This window comes from Heloderma suspectum, chromosome 2 (assembly GCF_057233095.1).
Source record: "Heloderma suspectum isolate Gila_16-S chromosome 2, 16-S_ref, whole genome shotgun sequence".
NCBI lineage: Eukaryota > Metazoa > Chordata > Lepidosauria > Squamata > Helodermatidae > Heloderma > Heloderma suspectum.
This window is the reverse complement of record NC_139459.1, coordinates 206077084-206101589: the sequence shown is the minus strand read 5'-3', so window position 1 is coordinate 206101589 and position 24506 is coordinate 206077084. Positions and strand designations below refer to the sequence as shown.

General features: G+C 44.9%; 1 protein-coding gene across 1 annotated transcript in view; it reads right to left on the bottom strand.

Annotated features, from left to right (window-relative positions):
- LOC146353867 (ABC-type organic anion transporter ABCA8-like) overlaps positions 1–24506 on the bottom strand; it is a 129193-nt gene that overhangs the window by 12629 nt on the left and 92058 nt on the right. Inside the window, exons 29-33 of the mRNA XM_084837521.1 lie at positions 18735–18861; positions 6492–6583; positions 3286–3458; positions 2920–2995; positions 488–582 (exon numbers count right to left, since the gene is read on the bottom strand). Coding sequence (XP_084693647.1) covers positions 488–582; positions 2920–2995; positions 3286–3458; positions 6492–6583; positions 18735–18861 — 563 coding nt within the window. The remainder of the gene's footprint in view (positions 1–487; positions 583–2919; positions 2996–3285; positions 3459–6491; positions 6584–18734; positions 18862–24506) is intronic.

The following is a 24506-nucleotide window of genomic DNA, read 5'->3' as shown; positions in this document are numbered from 1 at the left end:
GTACTTAGGCTCTTTGCAAAGGAGGAGGATGTGGAGAATGCTAGATCTAGTTGGCTTTGCCTAGGCTGACCCCGTTCTCCATCCCGCCAGCCCAAGTGGACACCAGCTGCCACTGCTGGGGATTCATGGGGAGGGACTGGCTGGTAGGAAGCAGGATTAATCAACCTGGGGGAAACCAGGTCTGCTTGGCATGCCTGAGATGCATCATGTACATCATGTAAATCAAGGTGAGTTTGATCATTAATAAGTCCAAGGAGCTCAGTGAGATGATACCACAGGTGTGAATGGGAGCCATCTGCTCGTAGGACACTGTCAGACATCTTGTATTTATTCTGACTGCATGCTTTGGGGATTATGGGTGAAGAGAATATTTGGACAGAAATGAGGGACATAGGACTGAAACAGGGGGGTTGGAGTTTGGGTTTCTGTTACAAGTGTTAATTTAAAAATCCAGTTCTCTTATATAGTAAATATACGTGTCACTCACCACACTTGGCACTTTCCTTTGGGGTCCATTCCTGTGGTTGGTTCGTCTAATAGCATCACAGTAGGATTACCCAGCATGCTCAGGGCAAAGCATAACTAAATTGAAGGAAAATGAATTATATCTTTGAGAGGAAATTATATAAAAGGTTTAAAAATCACCTTGACTGTTTTACAGAAACAGAGAATATACATTTGAAAAATAAATAAGTAAAAATAAAGATAAATGCTATCTTCAGGTTACTCCTGGACAACGCGTGTATCTGCCCAGGTGAAGAAACCCAGAAAAGTCTCGACCAACATGTGAGTAAGAACAAACTAAAACATGTCAATGTTCAGCCAAGCGCATAAGTCAACAAGCAATTTTCCCAATGGTTTAACATTTTTATTCCACCTTCCCTCCAAGGAGTGGGGGGGGGGGGTTGAACAAGGGTGTTATCTCAGTGTACTATACAATTATCTTGTGATGTAGTTGAGGCTGAGAAAAAGCAGCTTGTCCAAAGCCATCCAAGAAAACCCACGGCTAAGCATGGATTTAAATTTGGGGTCCCAGAATTCCAACCACTTCTAAGGGAAATTATATTAGATTAATAATACACATGAGCAATACAACCTGGAAATTTGTAGCCCAAACCAGGAAGGTACAGACCTTGGGTACATCACAACATCCCACTAGCTCCCTAATCAGAATACTTCCTAAACAGTTGTAGTTTTGTTATATATATCGGTCAATGTCACCAGATTGTGTGGGTGTGCGTACACTAGGGATGGGGGAGAAATTTGTTCAGTTTGAATTTTAATGCAAACTTTCCTAATTTTGCACTTTCAAACCAATATACAAACTGAAACTCAGTTATGCTTCAAAATGTGCATTTCTCCAAATTTTGGAATGGAATAAAAATGCATACTAAAATATGTATATTTTATATACATATTTCTATATTTATATACATATTTCTATATAAATAATACATATTTGAATTTGAAAGGTGCATATTTCTGTACACCTTTCTGTTAAAAATGCACAGGAAAAATGCATATATTAATGAAAGTAATGTTCAAAAATGCATTATATTAGTAAAACTGCTTGCAGAAATGTGTATATTGGGCAAAATTCCATATGAAAATGCAGGAGTTTTCATGCCAACTTTAGAAAAAACATTCTCAGAGTTCAGGCTGAATTGAACTTAAGGTTGGGAAGATTCTCAGAGTTCAGGGATGAATCAATTTTAAAATTGCAGAAATGAGAAATTGAGAGAAACCAAAATTCATCCATCCCTAGTACACATAAAATTATTTAAGGCCGTTCTTACATTTCCATGATAATCCTGCAGCAATATAATAGAACATCACCAAATGTGAATCACTTTAACTTTCAATGAATATATAGCAACTAATTCTAGAAGGAAATGGATATATATTGGAAGCAAGACAATTAGGATTATTATTTATTAAATTTACACATCATTGCCCACTGCTAAAAAGGACACTCAAATCGACTTCTAGACCCATGCAAATACAAAAATCCAAGATTAATATAACAAAAAAATTCCAAACCAATATAAAACATAATCAGCACAATTAATACAATTTTTAAAAACACACGATTAAAATCATCTAAAAATAGTACATTAGAAAAAGTGTTCATCCACAATAAAAAAAAAATCTCCCCCTGCCCCCAACATCTTAAAATGAATCCCAGCAAAGCAGTCCACAACAAGCTGGCTATAATTAATGTTCAAATGCCTGGGAAAATAAATATGACTTTGCCTGGCACTGAAAGAGGTCAGCAAAGCATTCCTAAGGATAATTTCAAATCCATAATTTTTTTAATTGTTGGCCAATGCAGCACATTAAGAGCAGAAGGTCTGTTTAGAACCACATTCAGTTTAGAGGTGTGAAGAGAGCTTCAGCTATGGCATGGTTTAGAAATGTAATGAATGAATGGTTTTAATGCATTTAGACAGAACTCTCTCTGCATCCCAGTCTGCAGTATTCTGTGATCCTCTGCCATAGCCTCCCCTTATTCACAATCACACCGTTAACAGTTGAATGAATTCAGAAGGCAGGCTCAACTCCAAGCCAGTAGTGTATACTATGAATATCAGTGCTAACGTGGGGTAGCTAACCATAGCTGGCTCCAGGTTCAGTGTTGTCCCCCCATGCTGATAGGCCTCCCTTTCTGTAATGGGCAGTAAATGGCCTGCCTCTTCTCTCCCACCCTTCCACTCTTCTGTCCTATTAAAGTTCACTTTCAGCAGACAGCCAGATGGGATGAACCTTCCTGCAAAGGACCGCGAGAGGAAGAGTGTGTGTGATGCTGGCAGCCGCAGGCCATCAGCTGACAAACTATGCTTCCTGGTGCCGCCACACCACCTGTAGCTAACACTGAATCTTTGGCCAATGGTTCAAGACTTAACAAAACACAGAACTTACTTTTCTTGATAATCCAACAGCTAATGTCTTAGTAGGCTTTTTGAAATGCTCTCGAAGTTCTAGAGCTTGAGCTATTCTGAAAGAAAAGGAGGAAGTTCAATATTTGGTTCTGCAACTGATCTCATTTGTATGCCAACTGCACACGCACGCACACACACACACACATACACTGCAATAGTATTTCAGGGATGCTTCTATTATACTGGATGGATATGTACCACATCTGGTGTTTGCAAATGTAAGAGCTTCTATTTAATGCCCACCACTCAAAAAGAAAAATCAAAACTGAAAATGCCTAGCTTTCAGTACCCCCAAACCCTGAGACATGAATTGTATAAGGAAAACACAATCTTTTGCTTCCCGTACCGATTAATAGCAATAGCAGCAGCATCTTTCCGTATCCCTTTCACAGCTGCATAAATCTCCAGATGTTCTTTCACGGTTAGGCTGGACCAGAGGGTATTCTCTTGAGGACAGTAGCCAAGAAATCCAACCTTGTTTTCTTCTGTTTCAGTTGCATCAGCCCCTTTTATCAGCATCTGTTAAAAATATTCAGTATTGTGACTTGGTTACAATTTCGTTCAACATAAGTGCATCTCTTGCATACAACTAAATTTTTATCTTTGCTGTTTTAAATCTGTATTTTAAACTCCTGTACTGCTGCTAGGTTTTATTGTGGTTGTATTGTTATATTGTGGTTTTAATGTTCTATATATTTTAAATTGTTTTATTGTGTGTTGTTTGGTTTTAATTTTTGTGAACCGCCCAGAGAGCTTCGGCTATTGGGCGGTATAGAAATGAAATAAATAAATAAATAAATAAACTCCCTTGTTAAAACAGCTTCACTGGCTTCCAGTCTATTTCTGGGCACAATTCAAAGTGCTGGCTATGACCTATAAAGCCCTATACGGCTCCAGTCCAGGTTATCTGAAAGACTGTATCCTCCCTTATGAACCTGCCCATGTTCTGAGATCTTCTGGGGATGCCCTTCTCTCAGTCGCACCACTGTCATGGACACGTTTGGTGGGAACCTGGGAGAAGGCCTTTTCGGTGGCTGCCCCGCAGCTGTGGAACACCCTTCCCAGGGAGGCTAGGATGGCTCCCTCCTTGATGTGTTTCCGGAGGCAGACTAAAACATTCTTGTTCCAGAAGGCCTTTCGGACATAGTTGGAACCTGGGGGTAAGCTGCTAAAATGCTGTTTTAAAATGCTGTTTTAATGTTTTAATATAATTTTAATTATATTGTTGTTTAAATTATATTTTAACCTTTGTATATTTTCATATGTTTTAATTGTATATGTTTTAATTTTTGTAAGCCGCCTTGTGTCCCAGTACTGGGAAAAAGGAAGGGTGAAAATAATAATAACAATAATAACAATAACAATAATAATAGAAATAACAAAGACTTCTCAAGGAGGATATGTGATCGACAAAGGGTGTCCTTCCATATGAGAGCACATTAATAACATCAGAGAATCTGCAAGAGCTCCATGCAGTCCTAGTCAGAGGGGGTGGAACACTAGCATAACACCTTAACAATGCAGAACCAGATGACAGACAGGTCAGAGATTTTGGACTGAGAAGTGTTGGACTTTCAAGAAAAGGGAAACGACCAAACTAGACATGATGTGAAATGCGTGTAAGCATTTTACATGCCTGACTTACATTCTTTAAATAGCAGCCATGGAGAGGATGAGGCAATCAGGATCAGCACCACTGCAATCCTGATGAAAATCCCACCCACCCACCATACACACACATAAGCTACTATTAGCTACTATTAGCTTCCATTGGGGCCAATCACGGCTGGTGTTGAAAGTAGGCATGGTAGGGCACCTGCCAAGGGCCCACACCCCAGCAGGTGCCCTCTGATAAGAGCCCCCTGGAGTTGCTCCTCCTCTTCACCATTTCAACCTGTTTCTTCACCGGCTTTTCACTCTGGCCCAGACAACAGTGGTAGTGGTGAGGAGGAGGAGGAGATGCCACTGTCTACTCGCTCACTTGCCCTCTGCTGGTCAAGCAAGGAAGTAGTAGTCACCATGGGAAATAAATAGGATAAGGAGCAACATCAGCTGGTGACAATACTGTTGAGAAGGGGGACCATGGAAGGAGGGGGACCACTGAGGGTGTCTGGCCCAAGGGCCCTCAAAAACTTGGAGCCAGCACTGGCACCAATGGAAGCTTCACATCTGGAGCTAATAGCAGCTTGGGGGGGGATTTTTCATTAGGACCCCAGCATGGGGGAAAGAGTTGAATCTCCCTTCCCTGAGTGCTGAGATCCTGATCCCCTCACCCTTGTCATGGCTGCTAAAAAATAACAAAAACTGGGCACAGTAAGTGCTTACATGCATTGAACGTCACATCTACTTTGGCCGTAAGAGAGTGACTGGGAAGATGGTTGGGATACCAGAGAAAGATTTTGGGTTGCCACCTGAAGACCTCCAAAATAACAAAATGAAATAGGGCTGGATCCAGATTTATACTGTATCACCTGCAATGATGGGAGTGGACCTCCCCATCACGTCCTTCTGATGGCAGCCCCTTCAGCCCCCTGAAATGCTACAGAGAGTGAGGAGACCCTGCTGAATAGGGTGAGCAGTGGTGTAGGAGGGAGAAGGGGCCTCCAAAAATCAGGTGGCAGAACCTTCTGTGAATGGAGCCCTTCCTCTTGCAGAAGGCAGATCCTGGATCCAACACATATTATGTGTGTGTCATAATATTAACAGAACGCTATAAAGATATAGTGGCCTTGTAAAATATTAAATTAACATTGTTTTTGCAGTTATGATGTATGTTGTCTTGAAAAGGAACTCTGCATTTTCATACTAAATAAGAACAAGTGGCTAGAAAGGTTATAGGCTGAGAGGAGCTGGAAAAGATTAATATGGAATGTGTTAGAAAGGCAGAAGGAGTGAGATGATTGTGCACCCATCCCGTTTAGAAGTGCTGCAAGTACTTTGCAGAGGAAAAGTTTGATGGAGGGCAAAAGAAGAAGGTAAAGATTTTTTTTTTTTCATTTTCTCTCCTAAGCAGTAGTGCCAGTGGAGAACTGACACACAGATGTTTGTTTATAGCCCCTCCTCTATCTCTTTATGTTCTGTTATGTTAATATAGTTCTGAGAAATTTCATACTATTATTTTGCTAAGCTAGATAAATAGTTCCATGATAAAATGATAAATAACCTAAATAGAAAGTCTTTCTCAGTCACTGAAGTGACCGGGTTCTCCTTAAGCAGAACAGTATGAAATGCTGGTTTCAAGTATTATCCTTCATATCTGAAAGCTTATTGCTTGACATTAATGTGAGACAAAACATTTCAGCATCTATGGATACCTGAGAATCAATGTTATCATTTTACAGCACAATTCTAAACACGTCTACTCAGGGGTAAGACCCACTGACTTCAATGGGACATCTTCCCATTCAATGGGACTTCCTCCCAGGGAAGTGGGTATAGGATTGCAGCCTCAGGGTAATAGTATGTTTTTATAGAGAATGCAGTATATTTAACGTAATAGTAATTGATTTTCTATTTGAATTTAATTTTTTATTCAAAAATAGGTACACCTACCTGTCCAGCAGTTGGATCTGTGTCTCCTATTATCATATTCATTGTTGTACTTTTACCAGCTCCATTGGGTCCTAGGAGCCCAAAAACTTCTCCTAGAACACACAAATACATAACAGTTCTTTTTAGTAAGTATACTAGTACACCATACCAAAGAAAGGAAAGAAAATGTTGGTATTAAAAGACAGCTGGATAAATTTGCACGTTTTTTAATCAGATGCTTCAATAATCACCAGTGTTCTTTTTTAATCTTCCTAGGAAGTAGTCAAAGTTTCAACAAATGAAAATAAGATTTGACCAAGGCTGCACTGATCACTGCCTTGTTGTGGCGAAGGGGCTTGCGTAACTCAGTGAAGCCATAAGCTATGCCGTGCAGGGCCACCCAAGACGGACAGGTCATGGCGGAGAGTTCTGACAAAATGTGGTCCACTGGAGAAGGAAATGGCAACCCACTCCAGTATACCTACCAAGAAAACCCCATGGAACGTATCACAAGGCTAAAAGATATGACGCCGGAAGATGAGCCCCTCAGGTCGGAAGGTGTCCAATACACTACTGGGAAGAGCAGAGGGAATTTCCAAGTAGCGCCAGAAAGAATGAAGCGCCTGGGCCAAAGCCGAAAGGACACTCAGCTGTGGATGTGTCTGGCGGTGAAAAGAAAGTCCGATGCTGTAAAGAACAATATTGTTTAGGAACCTGGAATGTCAGATCAATGAATCAAGGTAAGCTGGAGGTGGTCAGACATGAGATGGCAAGATTGAACATCAACATCTTGGGAATCAGCAAACTAAAATGGACAGGCATGGGTGAATTTAATTCAGGTGACCATTATATCTACTACTGTGGGCAAGAATCCCTTAGAAGAAATGGAGTAGCACTCATAGTCAACAAAAGGGTGGGAAAAGCAGTACTGGGGTACAATCTCAAAAACAATAGAATGATCTCAGTATGAATCCAAGGCAAACCATTCAACATCACAGTAATTCAAGTCTATGCCCCAACCACTGAGGCCGAAGAAGCTGAGGTTGATCGGTTCTATGAAGACCTACAACACCTTCTAGAACTAACATCAAAAAAGATGTCCTCTTCATCACAGGAGATTGGAATGCTAAAGTAGGAAGTCAAGAAATCACTGGGATACGAGGCAAGCATGGCCTTGGTGTACACAATGATGCAGGACAAAGGCTAATAGAGTTTTCCCAAGAGAACATGCTGATTATAGCAAACACTCTTTTCCAACAGCACAACAGGCGACTCTACACATGGACATCACCAGATGGTCAATATCAAACTCAGATTAATTATGTACTTTGCAGCCAAAGATGGAGAAGCTCTATACAGTCAGTAAAAAAAAGACTTGGAGCTGACTGTGGCTCAGATCATGATTTTGCTTCTTATTGCAAAATTTCAGCTTAAATTGAAGAACGTAGGGAAAACCACTAAATCATATCCCTTATGCATATACAGTGGAGGTGACGAATAGATTTAAGGGATTAGACCTGATAGAGTGCCTGAGGAACTATGGACAGAGGTCTGTAACATTGTTCAGAAGGCAGCAACTAAATCCATCCCAAAGAAAAAGAAATGCAAGAAAGCAAAGTGGCTGTCTGATGAGGCTTTACAAGTAGCTGAGGAAAGAAGGGAAGCGAAAAGCAAGGGAGAAAGGGGAGGACATATCCAACTGAATGCAGATTTCCAGAGAATAGCAAGGAGAGACAAGAAGGCCTTCTTAAATGAACAATGCAAAGAAATCGAGGAAAACAACAGAATGGGAAAGACTAGAGATCTTCTCAAGAAAATCGGAGATCTCAAGGGGACGTTTTGTGCAAAGACGGGCATGATAACGGATGAAGAAGGCAGGGACCTAACAGAAGCAGATGAGATTAAGAACAGGTGGAAAGAATACACAGAAGAACTATACAGGAAAGATCTTAATGTCCCTGATAGCCATGATAGTGTGGTCACTGAACTTGAGCCAGACATCCTAGAGAGTGAAGTCAAGTGGGCCTTAGGAAGCATTACTAACAACCAAGCTAGCGGAGATGACAGTATTCCAGCTGAGCTATTTAAAATCCTAAAAGATGATGCTGTTAAAGTGCTGCACTCAATATGCCAACAAATGTGGAACGCTCAACAGTGGCCACAAGACTGGAAAAGGTCAGTTTACATTCCAATTCCAAAGAAGGGCAATGCCAAAGAGTGTTCAAACTACCGTACCATTGCGCTCATTTCACATGCCAGCAAGGTTATGCTCAAAATCCTACAAGCTAGGCTTCAGCAGTATGTGAACCGAGAACTACTGGAAGTACAAGTGGGGTTTCAAAGAGGCAGAGGAACTAGATATCAAATCTCCAACATTCACTGGATCATGGAGAAAGCAAGAGAATTCCAGAAAAATATCTATTTCTGCTTCATTGACTACACTAAAGCCTTTGATTGTGTGGATCACAACAGACTGTGGCAAATACTTAAAGAGATGGGAGTACCAGACTACCTTACCTGTCTCCTGAGAAACCTGTACGAGGGTCAAGAAGCAACAGTAAGAACCAGACATGGAACAACCCATTGGTTCAAAATTGGGGAAGGAGTACGACAAGACTGTATATTGTCGCCCTGCTTATTTAACTTATATGCAGAGTACATCATGAGAAACTCCGGGTTGGATGAATCACAGGTCGGAATTAAGATTGCCAGGAGAATTATCAACAACCTCAGATACGCAGACGATACCACCCTAATGGCAGAAAGCAAAGGGGATCTAAACAGCCTCTTGTTGAGGGTGAAAGAGGAGAGTGCAAAAGCTGGTCTGAAACTCAACATTAAAAAAACGAAGATCATGGCATCTGGCCCCATCACTTCCTGGCATATAGAAAGGGAAGAAATGGAAGCAGTGACAGATTTTACTTTCTTGGGCTCCAAGATCACCGCAGATGGTGACTGTAGCCATGAAATTAAAAGATGCTTGCTCCTTGGGAGGAAAGCTATGGCAAACCTAGACAGCATAGTAAGAAGCAGAGACATCACCCTGCCGACAAAGGTTCGTATAATCGAAGCGATGGTTTTCCCAGTAGCAACGTATGGCTGTGAGAACTGGACTATAAGGAAGGCTGAACGCAGAAGAATCGATGCTTTTGAACTGTGGTGCTGGAGAAGACTCTTACAAGTCCCCTGGACTGTAAGGAGATCAAATCAGTCCACCCTAAAGGAAATCAACCCTGACTGCTCATTGGAAGGACAGATACTGAAGCTGAAGCTCAAATACTTTGGCCACCTAATGCAAAGAGAAAACTCACTGGAAAAGACCCTGATGCTGGGAAAGGTTGAAGGCAAAAGGAGAAGGGGACGGCAGAGGATGAGATGGCTTGATAGCATCACCAATGCAATGAATATGAACTTGAGCACTCTCCGGGAGAGAGCGCAGGACAGGAAGGCCTGGCGTGCTATGGTCCATGGGGTCACGAAGAGTCAGACACGACTTAACAACTGAACAACAATAACAACAACACAGGCTGCACTGTTATTCATGCTTATTACTTCTGAGTAAACATGCATACTACTGTGCTTCATGGCTGTTGTTGTTGAGAGCTTTTTGGAATTGTTTTGACTACTGTCTTATCCACACACCACAGCCATTATAAGAGAGAGAGAGGTGGGTCATGGGAGGAGGCAAAAATGACATCCGATATCTGTTTCTTTTCCAGCTGGGCTGATTTTGTTTTGCTTTAAGTGCATGGTCTTTAACGTATTAATCATAAAGCAAAACACAAATCTACTAAAATAAATAAATACACAAAATATAAGACACAATATGGTAAAAAGAAAAGAATACAAAGAAAGGGGGAGTTCACAAAAATATGTGAAAAAGTGTACAATATGCATAATAATAGGAATGTACGGAAAAAGAAACCAGGTAAGAATACTGGAGCTGAAATCTTTCGCTGGCTTTTTATACTTAAAGTATCACTTCTTTTTCTAATGTATTTGACTATGCATTTTGTTGGAAATGTCCTGGGTAGTCCAAACAATATGATTTGCTAGCTCATGGAAATTTTGGCTGGGATATGAAAACCTGCACAACTAGTTCTACATGGTGAAGGTGTTTGTGGATTTGTTTATAGAACAGACTTCCCACGCCATGCCACATAGCAAACCACTTTTGAAACTAAAGGGCTTTCCAAAGTAGGCTGGGATTTGATATGGGGTTGGCTATTCAAAGGGAAGGGGGACTCAAACATCCCCAGAACAAGCCCAAATCTTATAGCATGTCTGAAGTCTTGCTGAATCTCATCCACTGTATTGATGCTGCTCCAACTCCTGCAACATGCAAAATAAGGAAGGATTCACAAATCTGGATCACCACTGAGGCTCACCATTCCTATCAAGAGATGTGCAAATCCAACTTAGCACCTTTCAGCAAAAATGGAAAGTTGGACTTATCATGAAGTGTCCTTCTGGCCAGCAAAACCTGGACCCAACAGAAATGGGTTAATCCTCTCGTCCATGAGAAGGCAGGGCTAAAAGATTGATACATTTCCTGCCATGAGAGGAGAAATCCCCTCAGTTGCAGGACCTGACTTCAGTTGTACTTTAAACTCATACATCTGTAAAAAACTGGCATGAGAAGAATTGCAAACAGATAAAACCACTCTAGTTGCAACCCACTGTAAAAGTGACTTGCCCAGAAAAACTGGACCAAACAGATAGAATAAAGAGAAGAATGAATCATAGGACACCCTATTTCCCTAGCAAGGCACCACACAAACATGATACTCTGATCCCCACCAACTCAGATAGACTAAACCAGCCAAACCTGAGCAAAGGGAGGGACTGTTGGGTCCACCCTTCACTGACCAGAAGGGCATATCACAGTAAGTCCAACTTTCCATTCTTGGTCAGCAGAGGATATTGCTGACAGGAATGGGATATATAATAGCAGTATCCCAAGAACAGGGTGGGAAAGCAAAGGTTACAAACCCATCTGCAACACACGACATCTGAAGGACGCATCTGCTGAAGCATATTTATCAATCCTACAGTACCAGAAAAATGGGGAAGGCTTTGCCCAGGCAGGAAGTCAATTTACAAATATCCTCCAGAGCGGATGTGGCTGCCCCCCAGACAGAGTGAGCTGTTATGCCACCTGGTGGCAAGCTACCCTGGGACTGGTACACTAGGGCTATGCAAGCCCTAACCCAGAGACTAATTGTCCCCCTAGAAACTTTTCTGCCCTGTGCCCCCAATTTAAAGGAGAGAAACAAGCTATCTGAGCTTCTGATTTCCTCAGTACCTCGAATATACACTTTGAGGGACCTATGAACATCCAGCTTGTGTCACTCCTTTTCCTTAGGATGGACTGGCTTGGGGCAGAAATCAGGTAGCACTATTGCTAGGGCTCTGTGGAAAGTAATACTTGCCTTTGGAACAAAGGCCGGATCTAGTTTCAGAACCACCCTATCTGCATGGAAAGTGCAGAGACCATCCTGGATTGAAAGTGCAGAGGCCATCCCGCACCCTCGTAGCTGATGTTAGAGCCACTAGGAACACAGTTTTGAAGGTAAGTTCCCTTAGGAAGGAGGTTCCGATTGGCTCAAAGGGAGCCTTGAGCACCAAGGTGGGAAATGGAGGCTATCATATACCTCATGGTGTATCACTGGGGTCCCCATCTGTCATCTGTCGGAAAAATGTCATGATGAAGACACTATTCCCCTTGCTGATGTACTCTGCTGTGAGTGATGTCAGATGGTTCTCTGCTCATATCAGTAGTAGGTTTGCCTCGTCCTGTAGAGCACAGGACCGAGAAGCACTTTGATGACTTACAGTCAGGACCAGAAATATTGGAACAAGGATAACTGTTTTGGCAGTTGGCCTCTGTACACCACCACATTGAAGTTGAAAGGAAACACACCCAGATGGGAGTGAAGTCAGGACTTCCAGCTGTAATTCAAGGGGTTTGACAAAAGTAGGGCACTAACCATTCAGGAAGGACAGCCAGTGGCATACACACACACCCATCATTGGTGGCTCATAAGTAATGAAACTAATGGCTCACAAGCAGCTGCATGGCCAGGTGTGGCCTGTTTCCTGGGTACCCCATGACCAATCAAGCAGATAAAAGGCCTGGAGGTGGTTCTGAGTGTTACATTTGCATCTGGTAGCTGTTCACTGGAACTCCCAACATGAGATCCAAAGAGGTGTCCATGTGAGTGAAGGAGGCCATCACTAGGCTGAGGAAACAAAATAAACCCATCAGAGAGATAGCAAAAACAGTGGGAGTGGCCAATGCAACAGTTTGGAACATCCTGAAAAAGAAGGAACTAACTGGCAAGCTCAGCAACAGCAAAAGGCCTGGCAGACCATGGAAGACAACTAAAGTGGATGACCACAGAATTCTGCTCATGGTGAAGAGGAACCCTTTCACAACATCTAGCCAGGTCAAGAACACTCTTGAGGAGGTAGGCATGTCATTGTCAACATCTTAGAGACGGCTTTATGGATGTAAATACAGAGGCCTCACAACAAGGTGCAAACCACTGGTAATGCTCAAGAACCAAAAGGCCAGATTAGCCTTTGCCAGCAAACACCTAAAAATGTCTGCCCAGTTCTGGAATAAGATTCTTTGGACTGATGAAACCTGGATTAACTTGTACCAGAATGATGGGAAGAGAAAAGTATGGAGAAGGAAAGGAACAGCTCATGATCCAAAGCATACCACATCATCTGTCAAACATGGCGGAGGCAGTGTTATGGCATGGGCAAGTATGGCTGCCAATGGAACCGGGTCACTGGTGTTTATTGATGACCTGACTGCTGATAAAAGCAGCAGGATGAATTCTGAACTGTATAGGGCTGTACGTTCTGCTCAAATTCAGCCGAATGCTGCCAAACTGATAGGATGCTGCTGCATATTGCAGATGGATAATGAGCCAAAACATATAGCAAAAGCTACCCAAGAGTTTCTGAAGGCAAGGAAGTGGGATGTTCTTCAATGACCAAGTCAGTCACCTGATCTCCACCCAATAGAGCATGCTTTTCACTTACTGAAGTCAAGACTGAAGGCAGAAAGACCTACAAACAAGCAGCAGCTGAAGGCAGCTGCAGTGAAGGCCTGGCAAAGCATCTCGAGGGAGGAAACTCAGCATTTGGTCATGTCCATGGGTTCCAGACTTCAGGCAGTCATTCTTCAGGCAAAGGATTTTCATCCAGCTATTAAGGGTGATCCTGAAGTTTGAAATGATGTTGGTTTGTTCCATTACTTACGAGCCTCCAACAATGGGTGTGTGTGTATGCCACTGGCTGTCCTTCCTGAATGGTTAGTGCCCCACTTTTGTCAAACCCCTTGAATTACAGCTGAAGTCCTGACTTCGCTCCCATCTGGGTGTGTTTCCTTTCAACTTCAATGTGGTGGTGTACAGAGGCCAACTGCCAAAACAGTTATCCTTGTTCCAATATTTCTGGTCCTGACTGTATATAATGTATGCTCTTGTTGCTATGTTGTCTGTGTGTACCACAACATGTTTGTGAAGAACAGGAATTGATCCGGATTGTATGTAAAGCGTAAGAAGTGCCAGTGCAATTCCCTGATTGGGATATGGAGATAAGGTTCCGTGAGATCTACTGAAGCAAACAGATCCCCTGGAAAAAATGCCTCTGTTGTTGATCTCACAGTCTCCATCCTGAACATTCTCTTCTTGATGAATTGGTTGAGGAATTTGAGGTCCAGAATAGCTCTCCAGGCCCCGTTCCGTATGGGGACTGTGAAGAATATGGAAAAGACACCTGGCAATCACTCTGTACAAGGCACCAGTTCCACATGTCAAGTAGATGTTCAAGGGCTGCACAAATCCTGAGGTGTTTTTCCCAATTGTTGGACACTGGAGGAGGTAGAAAACAATAGTTGGGGACAGTTTGGAATTCAAGAACATACCCCAGAGGTACGGTCCCGAGAACCCACCTGTCCAAACGAATTAAGCTCCATTTGTGCCAAAAATCCTGCAGGTGCCCCTCTATTCGAGATGCGAGGGGGAATTAAGCCAAGGGCTACTTTCCCTCTTGCTTGCCTCCTCAGTTTGGCTTGACTGCTGATGGTAGCCCAACCATTGGGATTAGAAAGGCCTGTTGGACTGAAAAGTAGAACACGAGGCCTTGGAACGAAAGATAGTATGGGCTTCTTCTTCCCTTTGGTCTCCTTTTTTATGGGCCACTGGAAGACCTTCTTCTCTTCCTTCTCTACAAGCATGGGAATGAGGGTTTCCCCAATTTCCCCACTGAAAAGGGAATGGTGGCCAAGTTTGCTTTTGAATGGGCTTCCACCGCCCAATGTTTAAGCCAAAAACCATTGTGCACCACAACTCCTGAGGACAAAGGTGTGGCTGCAAACTGGAAGTAGACCATAGAAGAGTCTTCCATAAACTCAGTAGCTCTAGTTAGTTTATTTAGGCCTTCCCTGAGGTGTCTGGACCCAGTGGGGACTTCCGAGAGGAGGGAACATGTCCATAAGACTGATGTCCGAATTTGCCGTAGCTGCCCTGATTGCCAAGGCTGTGGCCTCATGCAGCCACCAAAGGGCCGCGTCACTTTTTTGGTCCCCATGGTCCATTAGGGCTTCCCCCCTTCCTCATGGAAAACCAACTTAGAGATTAGGGCTGCTAGTAGTTCATCCACAGTTGGGAACTTCAGTGACTCCATGATGTCTGGAGCCAGTGAACAGAGCCTCTTGTATTGCCAAGGAAGCCCCTTGTTTGGCAGGATCCTTTCACTCTGTGGCTAGAATTCTGGAGAAAAACCTTGGGAAAGGGGATTGGAGGCTCTGAGCAGATGTCCCCTGGAAAACCTCAGCACACTGTTGTGGCTGATCTTCAGCAGTGGGTGCCTTGGTTTGAGTAAGCAGATGCTGCAGGTTAAAAACCCTGACTACTTTATTGAGAGTAATGGAGCAAGTGTCCTGTTTAAGTGTCTTTACTGTGGGTGTCACGATTCTCTTAGCCCCCTCTTTCCTTATGCTCTCACAAACACACAAAAGGAGAGGCTTCAGTCTCACACCTTTAATTCATTATTCACAGGTTCATTACAGATGCAAATCCTCAAAGACTATCTGGCTACAGAGGAATGCCTCCAGGGGATTCAAATGGGATCACCGAAAGTTGCCCACAGTTTGAAAGGGTGGTGATCTGCCTAGGCTAACTTAGGGAGGGAGGTTCCGCCCCTCGCATGATGCTTCCCTGAATAGCCTCTCATGCATCGCTAACCGGTTCGACCATCTGAGCTCCGCCCCTGACATTTCCCTCTTAGTTCTGTGCCGCCACTTCGCGTCTCTTAGGTCACAGTCTTCAAGCCCCTCCTCTTCCTGCTCACTGCTTCTCACAGAGAGGGGTAAAGAGGAAGCTTCATGCCCGGCCATCTGGGAGTTGGTAACCTGAGAAGCATGCCTACCCATATCTGAACTGGCTTGTGAAAGTACCTCACCCAGTTCTGGCTGCTCCTCTTCTGAATCTGAGCTGCTATCTCCCTGCTCTCAGAATCAATCCTGACAGTGGGGAAGTGGAGGTAGGCTGATCTTCCTCTGACATTTCCTGCTCCTCCCTGTGTCCAATCCTCCCTGGGAATATTCACCCAGGATGGAGGCCATCTCTGACTCTGAGACAGATTCTCACACACTTCCCATCCAACCTTTCACTGTATCTAGGGAGGGGGGGGCTGTGCAGCTGCAACTCCCATTTCCCCCTGCTCTCCAGCCGACTTTGGCCTTTTGGAAGGAGGAGGAGCATTGCCTGGGGATGACTGGCTCCTCACCTTCTCCCAATTCTTGGATTTCTTGTGTTTGCCTTCCTGGTGGCACCTGGTTCCAACCCTATGCTTTGAGCAGTGTTCTGACACCGATGAGGAAGAGGAGGGTTGAACATGATGACCCATGGAATGCAGAAGAGTGGGACCTCCTCCTGCTGCCGCCATGGCACCTTCTATGTTGCCACTGCTGGGTGCCCTCCACATGGGACACCCACATGGGATCCAGCAATCCCAGCAGTCTCCCTGGAAGGGCATTGCTGGACCTTTGGTCTCCAGGAATAGGCTTGGCTACTTGCGAGCCTTCCGGGGAACATAACACAGGAGGAGGAAGAGGCCCATTTCCAAAATGGCCACTGGAGTTTTCCTCCGCGAGGCAGAGAGATTTACTGCACGTGAGCTCCCCTCCCCCTCGCTTAGCGACATCCCTGACTCCATCAGTGAATCACAATGGCTTCCTCGGTCTGAACAGGCAGCGGTGGCGAGGGATGGAGTCCCAATCGGCCTGCCTCCTCCCAAGGAGCTGTGGCAGAGGCAAGGAATGTTGACTGCTCAGTCACGTCAGGTTCCCACCAACGCGCCTAGCGCTTGGGAAGCCTCAAGGGAAAAGCTGCCCTGCATCTCCTCACCTCTGCCCAGTGAAGCCCAGGTGGGCCCCGAAGGACAATTTCAACAACCTAGTCCTCCCCCCGCCACTGACTAACAGAGGATGGCATGGGGGTGGAGAGAGTGAGAAAGTAGATTCTGTTTCCGTTCTCTCTCGTCTTCTTTTTGAAGCTCCGCAGCAGTAGCTGAGGAGAAAGCTAGGCACCCTAGTGTTCTCTACAAGGCAGAGAAAAAGACTGAGGGGGTTTCTCCTCTGACCATGGGAAATGTATCAGTCTTTTAGCCCTACCTTCTCATGGAGGAGAGGAAGGATTAAGCCATTCCTGTCAGCTCTACTTCCACTGACCGAGAACAAGGGAACTCAGATCTGTTTTTCCTATGCAACATTGTATGACCTAACTCTTAGAATCTCAGCTTGACTAATCATTGTGGGTGTAGGGAAGGAGAGACATATTTTAGATAACATGTGTGATGTAGGGGAAAGATTACATTTTAAATTAAAGCAATTAAATTGCTACCTTAAAAGCACTTTCCACATCATTGTATCCTCTTTTAAAGTGTGTTGAGTTTTAACCAACAGCTACATTCTACTTAGGGGTAAGTGGATTCCTCCAGTTTTGTTCTCTTACTGTTTTTATGGTTCTGTTGTTATGCCTTGGATTCTACTGATACTGCTCCGATTGTCTTCAGTCAAGAATATATAATTTTGCAGTACTAATAATAGATTTTTCATACATCCTCATACTGTGTTCACACAGCATTTTCTCCCTTTTAAATTTTATTTTATTGCCTTTCTGAATGAGCACTCCAGCAGAAAAAAGCAAAAAATGTGAAACAGTAAAAATAAATTATGTCTTGTCATCTAGGAAGTTAAATAAGAAATTTGAACAAGCAATTAATACCCCAGTTTCCAATTTATTAAAAGATATGGAATAAATGTAAGCATGCTTTAAGTCCAGCAAAGATGAAAGGTAGTAGATTCAGGACAGACAAAAGGAAGCACTTCTTCACACAGCACAGTCAAACTATGGAATTCACTATCAAAAGGTGTAGTGATGGCCACCAAGCTTGGACAGTTTTTAAAAGGGACTAGATAAATTCAAGGAAGATAGAGCTCTCAAAGACTATGAATCATGATGGCTATATGCTACCTCCAGTATCAGTTCCTGGGAAACACGAGCGGGGGAGTGCTATTGTACTCATATCCTACTTGTGGGCTTCCCATAGACAGCTGGTTGGCCTCCGTGAGAAGAGAATGCAGGACTGGATAGGCCTTTGGTCTGATCCAGAATGGCTCCTCTTATGTTCTTATTTAAATGAAAAATAACATTGGTTTGTTATAATTATGTCAACAAATATGTGTATTCTTTATGTTGATTTTTCATATAATAATATTGTTTATAGAAAAATGAAAAATAACTTAATTTAAAGGTGTCACTTTCCTGGAAGAAACAAGTTTTCTTCCTGTAGATCATCGTTTTGTTTGCCTTTCTACACCAGGGCTCCAGTAGGCTGTTTTTCTTTTTAAATGGTCACACATTTTTTAACGGCAGAAAAAAGAAAGAAAAAATATTCCTTTGGATTTTTTTTTCTAAGCGAGCCCTGAACATAGCTTATGCTGCAGTCCTATATCAATGTCCTTGGGAGCAAGCCCTACTGAACTCAATGGGACTTACATTTCAGTAGACATGTATTGCACTGTTAAAACCTCTTCCCTTCCCATTGCAGTCCTTTACAGTACAAAGAAAACCAGTGTATTAAACAATAGGTCAAACATTCCTGCAAATTAGTGCAGAGCAAAAAGCATTTCTTTCAGGTCAAAGCTGTATACAATAACAGTAAACGTTTTTGTCATCTAACCTTTTTTAACACAAAAAGAGAGGGCTTTGGTGGCTACTTTTTTCCCTTCCTCATTCTTCTTGAAACAGGAACAGCCCTTCCCACTTTTATATTCCTTGCGCAGGTTGTGGACAGTGATAACTGGTTTCTAAGTTGAGAGGAGAGGAGAGAAGGTTGGTTTAAACAAAACTTTGTATTTTGCAACACAATAATAACAGGCAAACCAAGTTTTTTTTTAAAGGGTGGGAATCATATTATTAAACGTATGAATATCTAGTAGTCATTAACATCTCCCTTGATGTAGGGAACAGGAAAAAATGGGGGGGAGTGGCGGGGGGAAGGATTAACATTTCCTTTTCAAAAAATATTATTATATCATCGTCATCACCACCACCAGCACCATTTTTGCCCAACAGCCAAAACTCTCTGGGCAGTCCACAAAAACTACACATCATAATACAACACAGAAAAAACATAATATATAATATTTAACATATAAAAGTTAAAACAGTTTAAACAGCTAGAACATTTATAATTAGGGATGTACGAAACACATACCTTGCTCCGTTCCGGGGCATCCACGGTGCGGGGGAGGCGCTCCGTCCCTTCCTCCAGAATCCTCCCCAGCTGGCTCTGTTCCATGGCGACATCACAGAGCCGCCGGCCAGGGCCGGCCGGAGCCGGACTTCCGGCCGCTGCCAGGCTGCTGCGGCCACTACAACGGCCACCATTTACGTGGCTGCCAAGCCGTGATAGGCTACATTAGTATTTACGTAGCCTATCACAACAAAAGGCAGCCACGCAAATGGCGGCCGCTATGACGGCCGCCATTTGTGGCCGCAGCAGCCCGGCAGCGGCTGGGAGACCAGCCGGAGCTGCCACCGCTGCTGCATCCGCCACCAGGTACGCTCCGTCCTGGGGGGATTCCGCAGGGTGGCCGGGGGGGAGGCCGTTCCGCCACGGATTGCGGGGTGCCGGATTCTAAAGAATCCGGCCTCACTGGAGTCTGTGGCGGAATTCTCTGACATCCCTATTTATAATAAGATACTGGCCCTGATAGAAACAACTGACATAAATGTCCATCATATGCCATCAAATGCATGGGAATTGAGGACAGTCTTAACCCGACACCAAAAAGATGACAGTGTTGGCATCTGGTGGACCTCAATGGGAGGAGCATTCCATAATCGGAGGACCCCCACTAAGAAGGCCCTCTCCCTTGCTGCCACCTTCCAAGCTGTATTGCCCTGGCTGTGGGCTTTGAACTCTTAGGTTAGAGGTGCCAAGACAGTGATAAACCAGATCCAGGTTTACTTACAAGTAGGGATGGCAGAGAATTCTGCCACGGATCTCGGTGAGGCCGAATGCCAGTGCATTCGGCACCCCGAAATCTGTGGTGGAACGGCCTGCCCCCCCGCCCCCCCCCCCCCGCGGATCCCGCCCGGGACGAGACTTACCTGGGGTGGATCTTCCGGGCGGCGGCGGCTCTGGTGGCGGCTGCGGCGGTGGCGGCTGCGGCGGCTGGTCTTCCGACCAGCTGCCGCCACCGCCATTTGCAGGGGGGTTTTTTTTGTTTTTTTTTACAGAGACGTGATAGGCTACGTAAGTTTTTATGTAGCCTAAAACGACTGGGTAAAAAAAAAAAAAGGCATGTGCAAATGGCGGTGGCTACGGCCGCCGCCATTTGCGTTCCTTATTTTGGGCCGTCTTAGTTTACGTAAATATTTACGTAGACTAAGATAGCAAAAATAAGGGGAACGCAAATAGCATCCGCTACGCTATTTGCGTTCCCCTTATTTTCGCCGTCTTAGTCTACGTAAATATTTATGTAGATTAAGATGGCAAAAATAAGGAATGCAAATGGCGGTGGCTGTAGCCGCCGCCATTTGCGTACGGAGTTTTTTGTTTTTTTCCCAGAGCCCTCCGCGGCCGGAAATCCGGCTGCAGACAGCTCTGGCCTGGCTGGGCCTGGCCGGCTGTTCCACGGAGCTGCCGCGGAGCACAGCCGGCCACGGAGGATTCCGGGGGGGAGGAACGGAGCGCCTCCCCCCTGTTGAGGATTCCAGTAAGTGACTTTCGTACATCCCTACTTACAAAGAGATACTTTATTGAGTAACTTACAGCACACAGGCATACCCCATGGTTGGATCAGACAGCTTCTCTGAACCCAGAGCCTTGGGGTAAAATGGGTTTTATACAATACATGCTAGCAGTGAGGCATCATGACAGCAGCAAGCTACCTCTAGCGTTCATTCCCAGCATAGACTAGCCAGACCTGGTTCTTAGCACAGCCACCTGCAGCTCAGCATAGGCCCATCTAACACTACAGGTGACTTGGTTATGCTCCTGGGGCCAATACATTCCACCCCCAGATGATCAAAGGACTATAGCAGTCTTTGCCCTGCCGTTTGATCACCAGGGGATTGATAACTACTTAAATGTATACTCTAAAATGCGACAGCCATATGAACAAGCATACAGAGCTATAAAGCTGCCAATAACAGTCAGAATTATTGCAACCACTTGCTTTTACCACCCCCTGATTCTTTGAAACCAGTCTGAAATTGGGTCGAAGAGAGACTCCCCTTCTAGGTGATGTATTTTCTCACTTTGCACAAACAGAGCCTTTACACTGTGATTTATCACACTCCGCTTGTATACAGGCAGCATTCCTGTTGCAACATGGCACAAACACTGCCCTGGGCTGCTGTGAGACCAGGTGGTTCTGCAAAACAGCAATTCTCATGCTTGTCATTTCTTCTATCCCAATGGCTGCTAGTGCCCCAGAAGTGTTGTTCAATACCATTTCCATTGCCCTTCCAAAAATATTCACCTTACATTATTGTGGCTATTCCACCCCCAGGTAATAGGCTCCAGGCATAATCAGCTGAACTGAAGATGTCTCATTCAAGGCTCAGAAATCATATAGCTGATGGTCAGTAGCTACAGGCTCTATGTAATTCTAAAACAGCTCAAAATTAAACACTATTACTTCGACAGAGATCTTTAATGTGTTCTCTCTGCTTCATTCTGCCTTGGGACCGTCCTTTGGCATGCTTTCTGCTCTAAGAGGGGTCTAGCCCGTGCCCTGGGGGCTGATTCTTCACCTTTACTCCGTCCTGCATCTTCATTTTCTGGGTCTTCATCTTCAGTTTCCACTTTCTAGGGATTTCATTCCAATCAGGCAAGGTGATGATGTTACACACTCTGGCAGTCTCTGGGCAATTTTTCCTAGCTTGGCGTATCAGTTTAACTGCTACTTCTTCAGCTTCCCACTCCCACGCCTCGTTAGAAGCCAGGCTGTCTTGCAACATTTCTCTAATAAACAGCCTTAGATGTTGCTAGTTTCTTAGCCCATCCTTGAGCTTTTCTGCTGTTTCCTCCCTCCATTCTGACTCCTTCTGACTGACAGTTTGCATTGCTGTCAGCACAAGCCATGCAGAGTTCCTGCACTCTGCACCTCTGTAGCTGACCACTTTTCCAGCTGCAGAGATTCCAACGCAGTTTCCAGACCCACTGGTGTGCAGTCCTGCTTGGCCTCTGGGCATGCTCTCGGTCCGCTCAGGATCACTGGGAGTCAGTTTAACATGCCGACACCCACATTCTGCTTCACTTGGAAGCTGAACATAGCAATATTCTTGGCACCTTGCTCACTGCGCCAATTCTATTGCCCCGGCCATGGGCTTTGAACTCTTAGGTTAGAGGTGCCAAGACAGTGATAAATCAGATCCAGGTTTACTTACAAGGAGATACTTTATTGAGTAACTTACAGCACACAGGCGTACGCAATGGTTGGATCAGACAGCTTCTCTGAACCCAGAGCCATGGGGTAAAATGGGTTTTATACCATACATGTTAGCCGTGAGGCAGCATGACAGCAGCAAGTGCTCTCTAGCGTTTATTCCCAGCATAGACTAGTCGGGCTTGGTTCTCAGCACAGCCACCTGCAGCTCAGCATAAACACATAGCTTCACTTCCCAGGCATGGCCTGATAAAGCCCTCTACTCATTCATAAGGAATGTGATGAGGCGGCTATTATCGGCCTTTGACTCATCTTCATATGCTCAGAAGCTTACTAGCAAGAAAATTGCACATGTAATGAACTTAAGCAAGCATTATGGATCTCTAGGCCCCTCTAACACTACAAGTGACTTGGTTATGCTCCTGGGGCCAATACACAAGCCTCCCTCAGTGGAAGCACTTAGAGGAAGGCATCTGATGTCGACCGTAGTGCCAACAGAAGTTATAAACAGGCTATGTCTATATAAGCACTGCATATATCTAAATCAGCATCCAGATGACTCTGACAATTGTAGGAGATATGCTCAAACTTAGGTTGCTCCTGGTTTTAATTAATCAAAGCAGAAGCCAAATGAGGCATTCCCATTCGCGTAGAGCATAGAAACATAAGACGTTGCCTTATATCAGGTCAGACTAGCTGCCCATCTAGCCCAGTATTATCTACTCACACTGGCAGCAGATCACAAAGGTCTCAGGCAGAGACTTTTCCCATCATCCACCTGCTACCTGGAGATGCCAGGGATGGAACCTGGGACCTTCTGCATGCAGAGCAAGGACTCTACCACTGAGCTATTGTCCATCCCCAAAATGACATGGCTCAACTAAATCAATCACTCCTGCACCACACAGATAGTAATGTCAGCACCACAGTCACACACTTTTACAGTACAAACCAGTGAGTGCCAGACATGGTGTAGGGATGTACGGAAGTCACTTACCTTTCGAAGGGTGACATTCATGGTGGGGGGGGAGGCACTCTGTCCCTCCCCCCAAAATTCTCTCCGGCCGGTTCCGCGGAGATTCCGCGGAATGGCCGGCCAGGGCCTCCCACAGCCGGACATCCAGCCGGTGGGCAGTTGGGATGGCGGAGAATTTCTCCCCGAAACTTCGGGGGGCCGAGCGCCAACGTGTTCGGCCCCCCGAACAAGTTTTGGGGAGAAATTCTCCGCACCCCCCCCCCGGGACGGGACTTACCTTTGCCGAATGTCCCTCCCGGCGGTGGGTCCGGCCGGCGGTTCATCGGGTCTTCATCAGGGGCGGGGGCGGCAGCCGATCTTTCGACCGGCTGCCGCCGCCGCCATTGCAATAAAAGAAAAAAAAAACGCCCCCGTGATAGGCTACGTGACGATTAATGTAGCCTATCACGGCTAGATTTGCAAAGTCAGCCATGATAGGCTACGTAAATCGTCACTTAGCCTATCACAGGTGACTTTAAAAAACAAAAATAAGCACGTACAGATAATGGCGGCCCCCATAGCGAGCCGCCATTCCGGTTCCTTATTTGGTCGCTGTAGTCTACGTAAATGTTTACGTAGACTATGGCGAAAATAAGGGCAACGCTATTTGCATTGCCCTTATTTTCGCCGTAGTCTCCGTAAACATTTACGTAGACTACAGCAACCAAATAAGGAACGCGAATGGCGGCTCCCTATGGGGGCCGCCATTTGCGTACGCGCATTTTTTTTTTAAAGTCACCCGTGATAGGCTACGTAGCGATTTACGTAGCCTATCATGGCTGACTTTGCAGATCTAGCCGTGATAGGCTACGTTAATCGTCACGTAGCCTATCACAGCGGTGTTTTTGTTTTTTGTTTTTTAACTGTTTAGTTCGCGGCTGGGCGAGGCAAGGCACCTCCTCCCCGGCCTGAATTTCGGCCGGGTGAGGAGGGAAGCCTCCCCCCCCCGGCCTGAATTTCGGCCGGGCGAGGCGGGAAGCCTCCCCCCCCGGCCTGAACTTCGCGGGGGGAGCAACGAAGCGCCTCCCCTCCCACC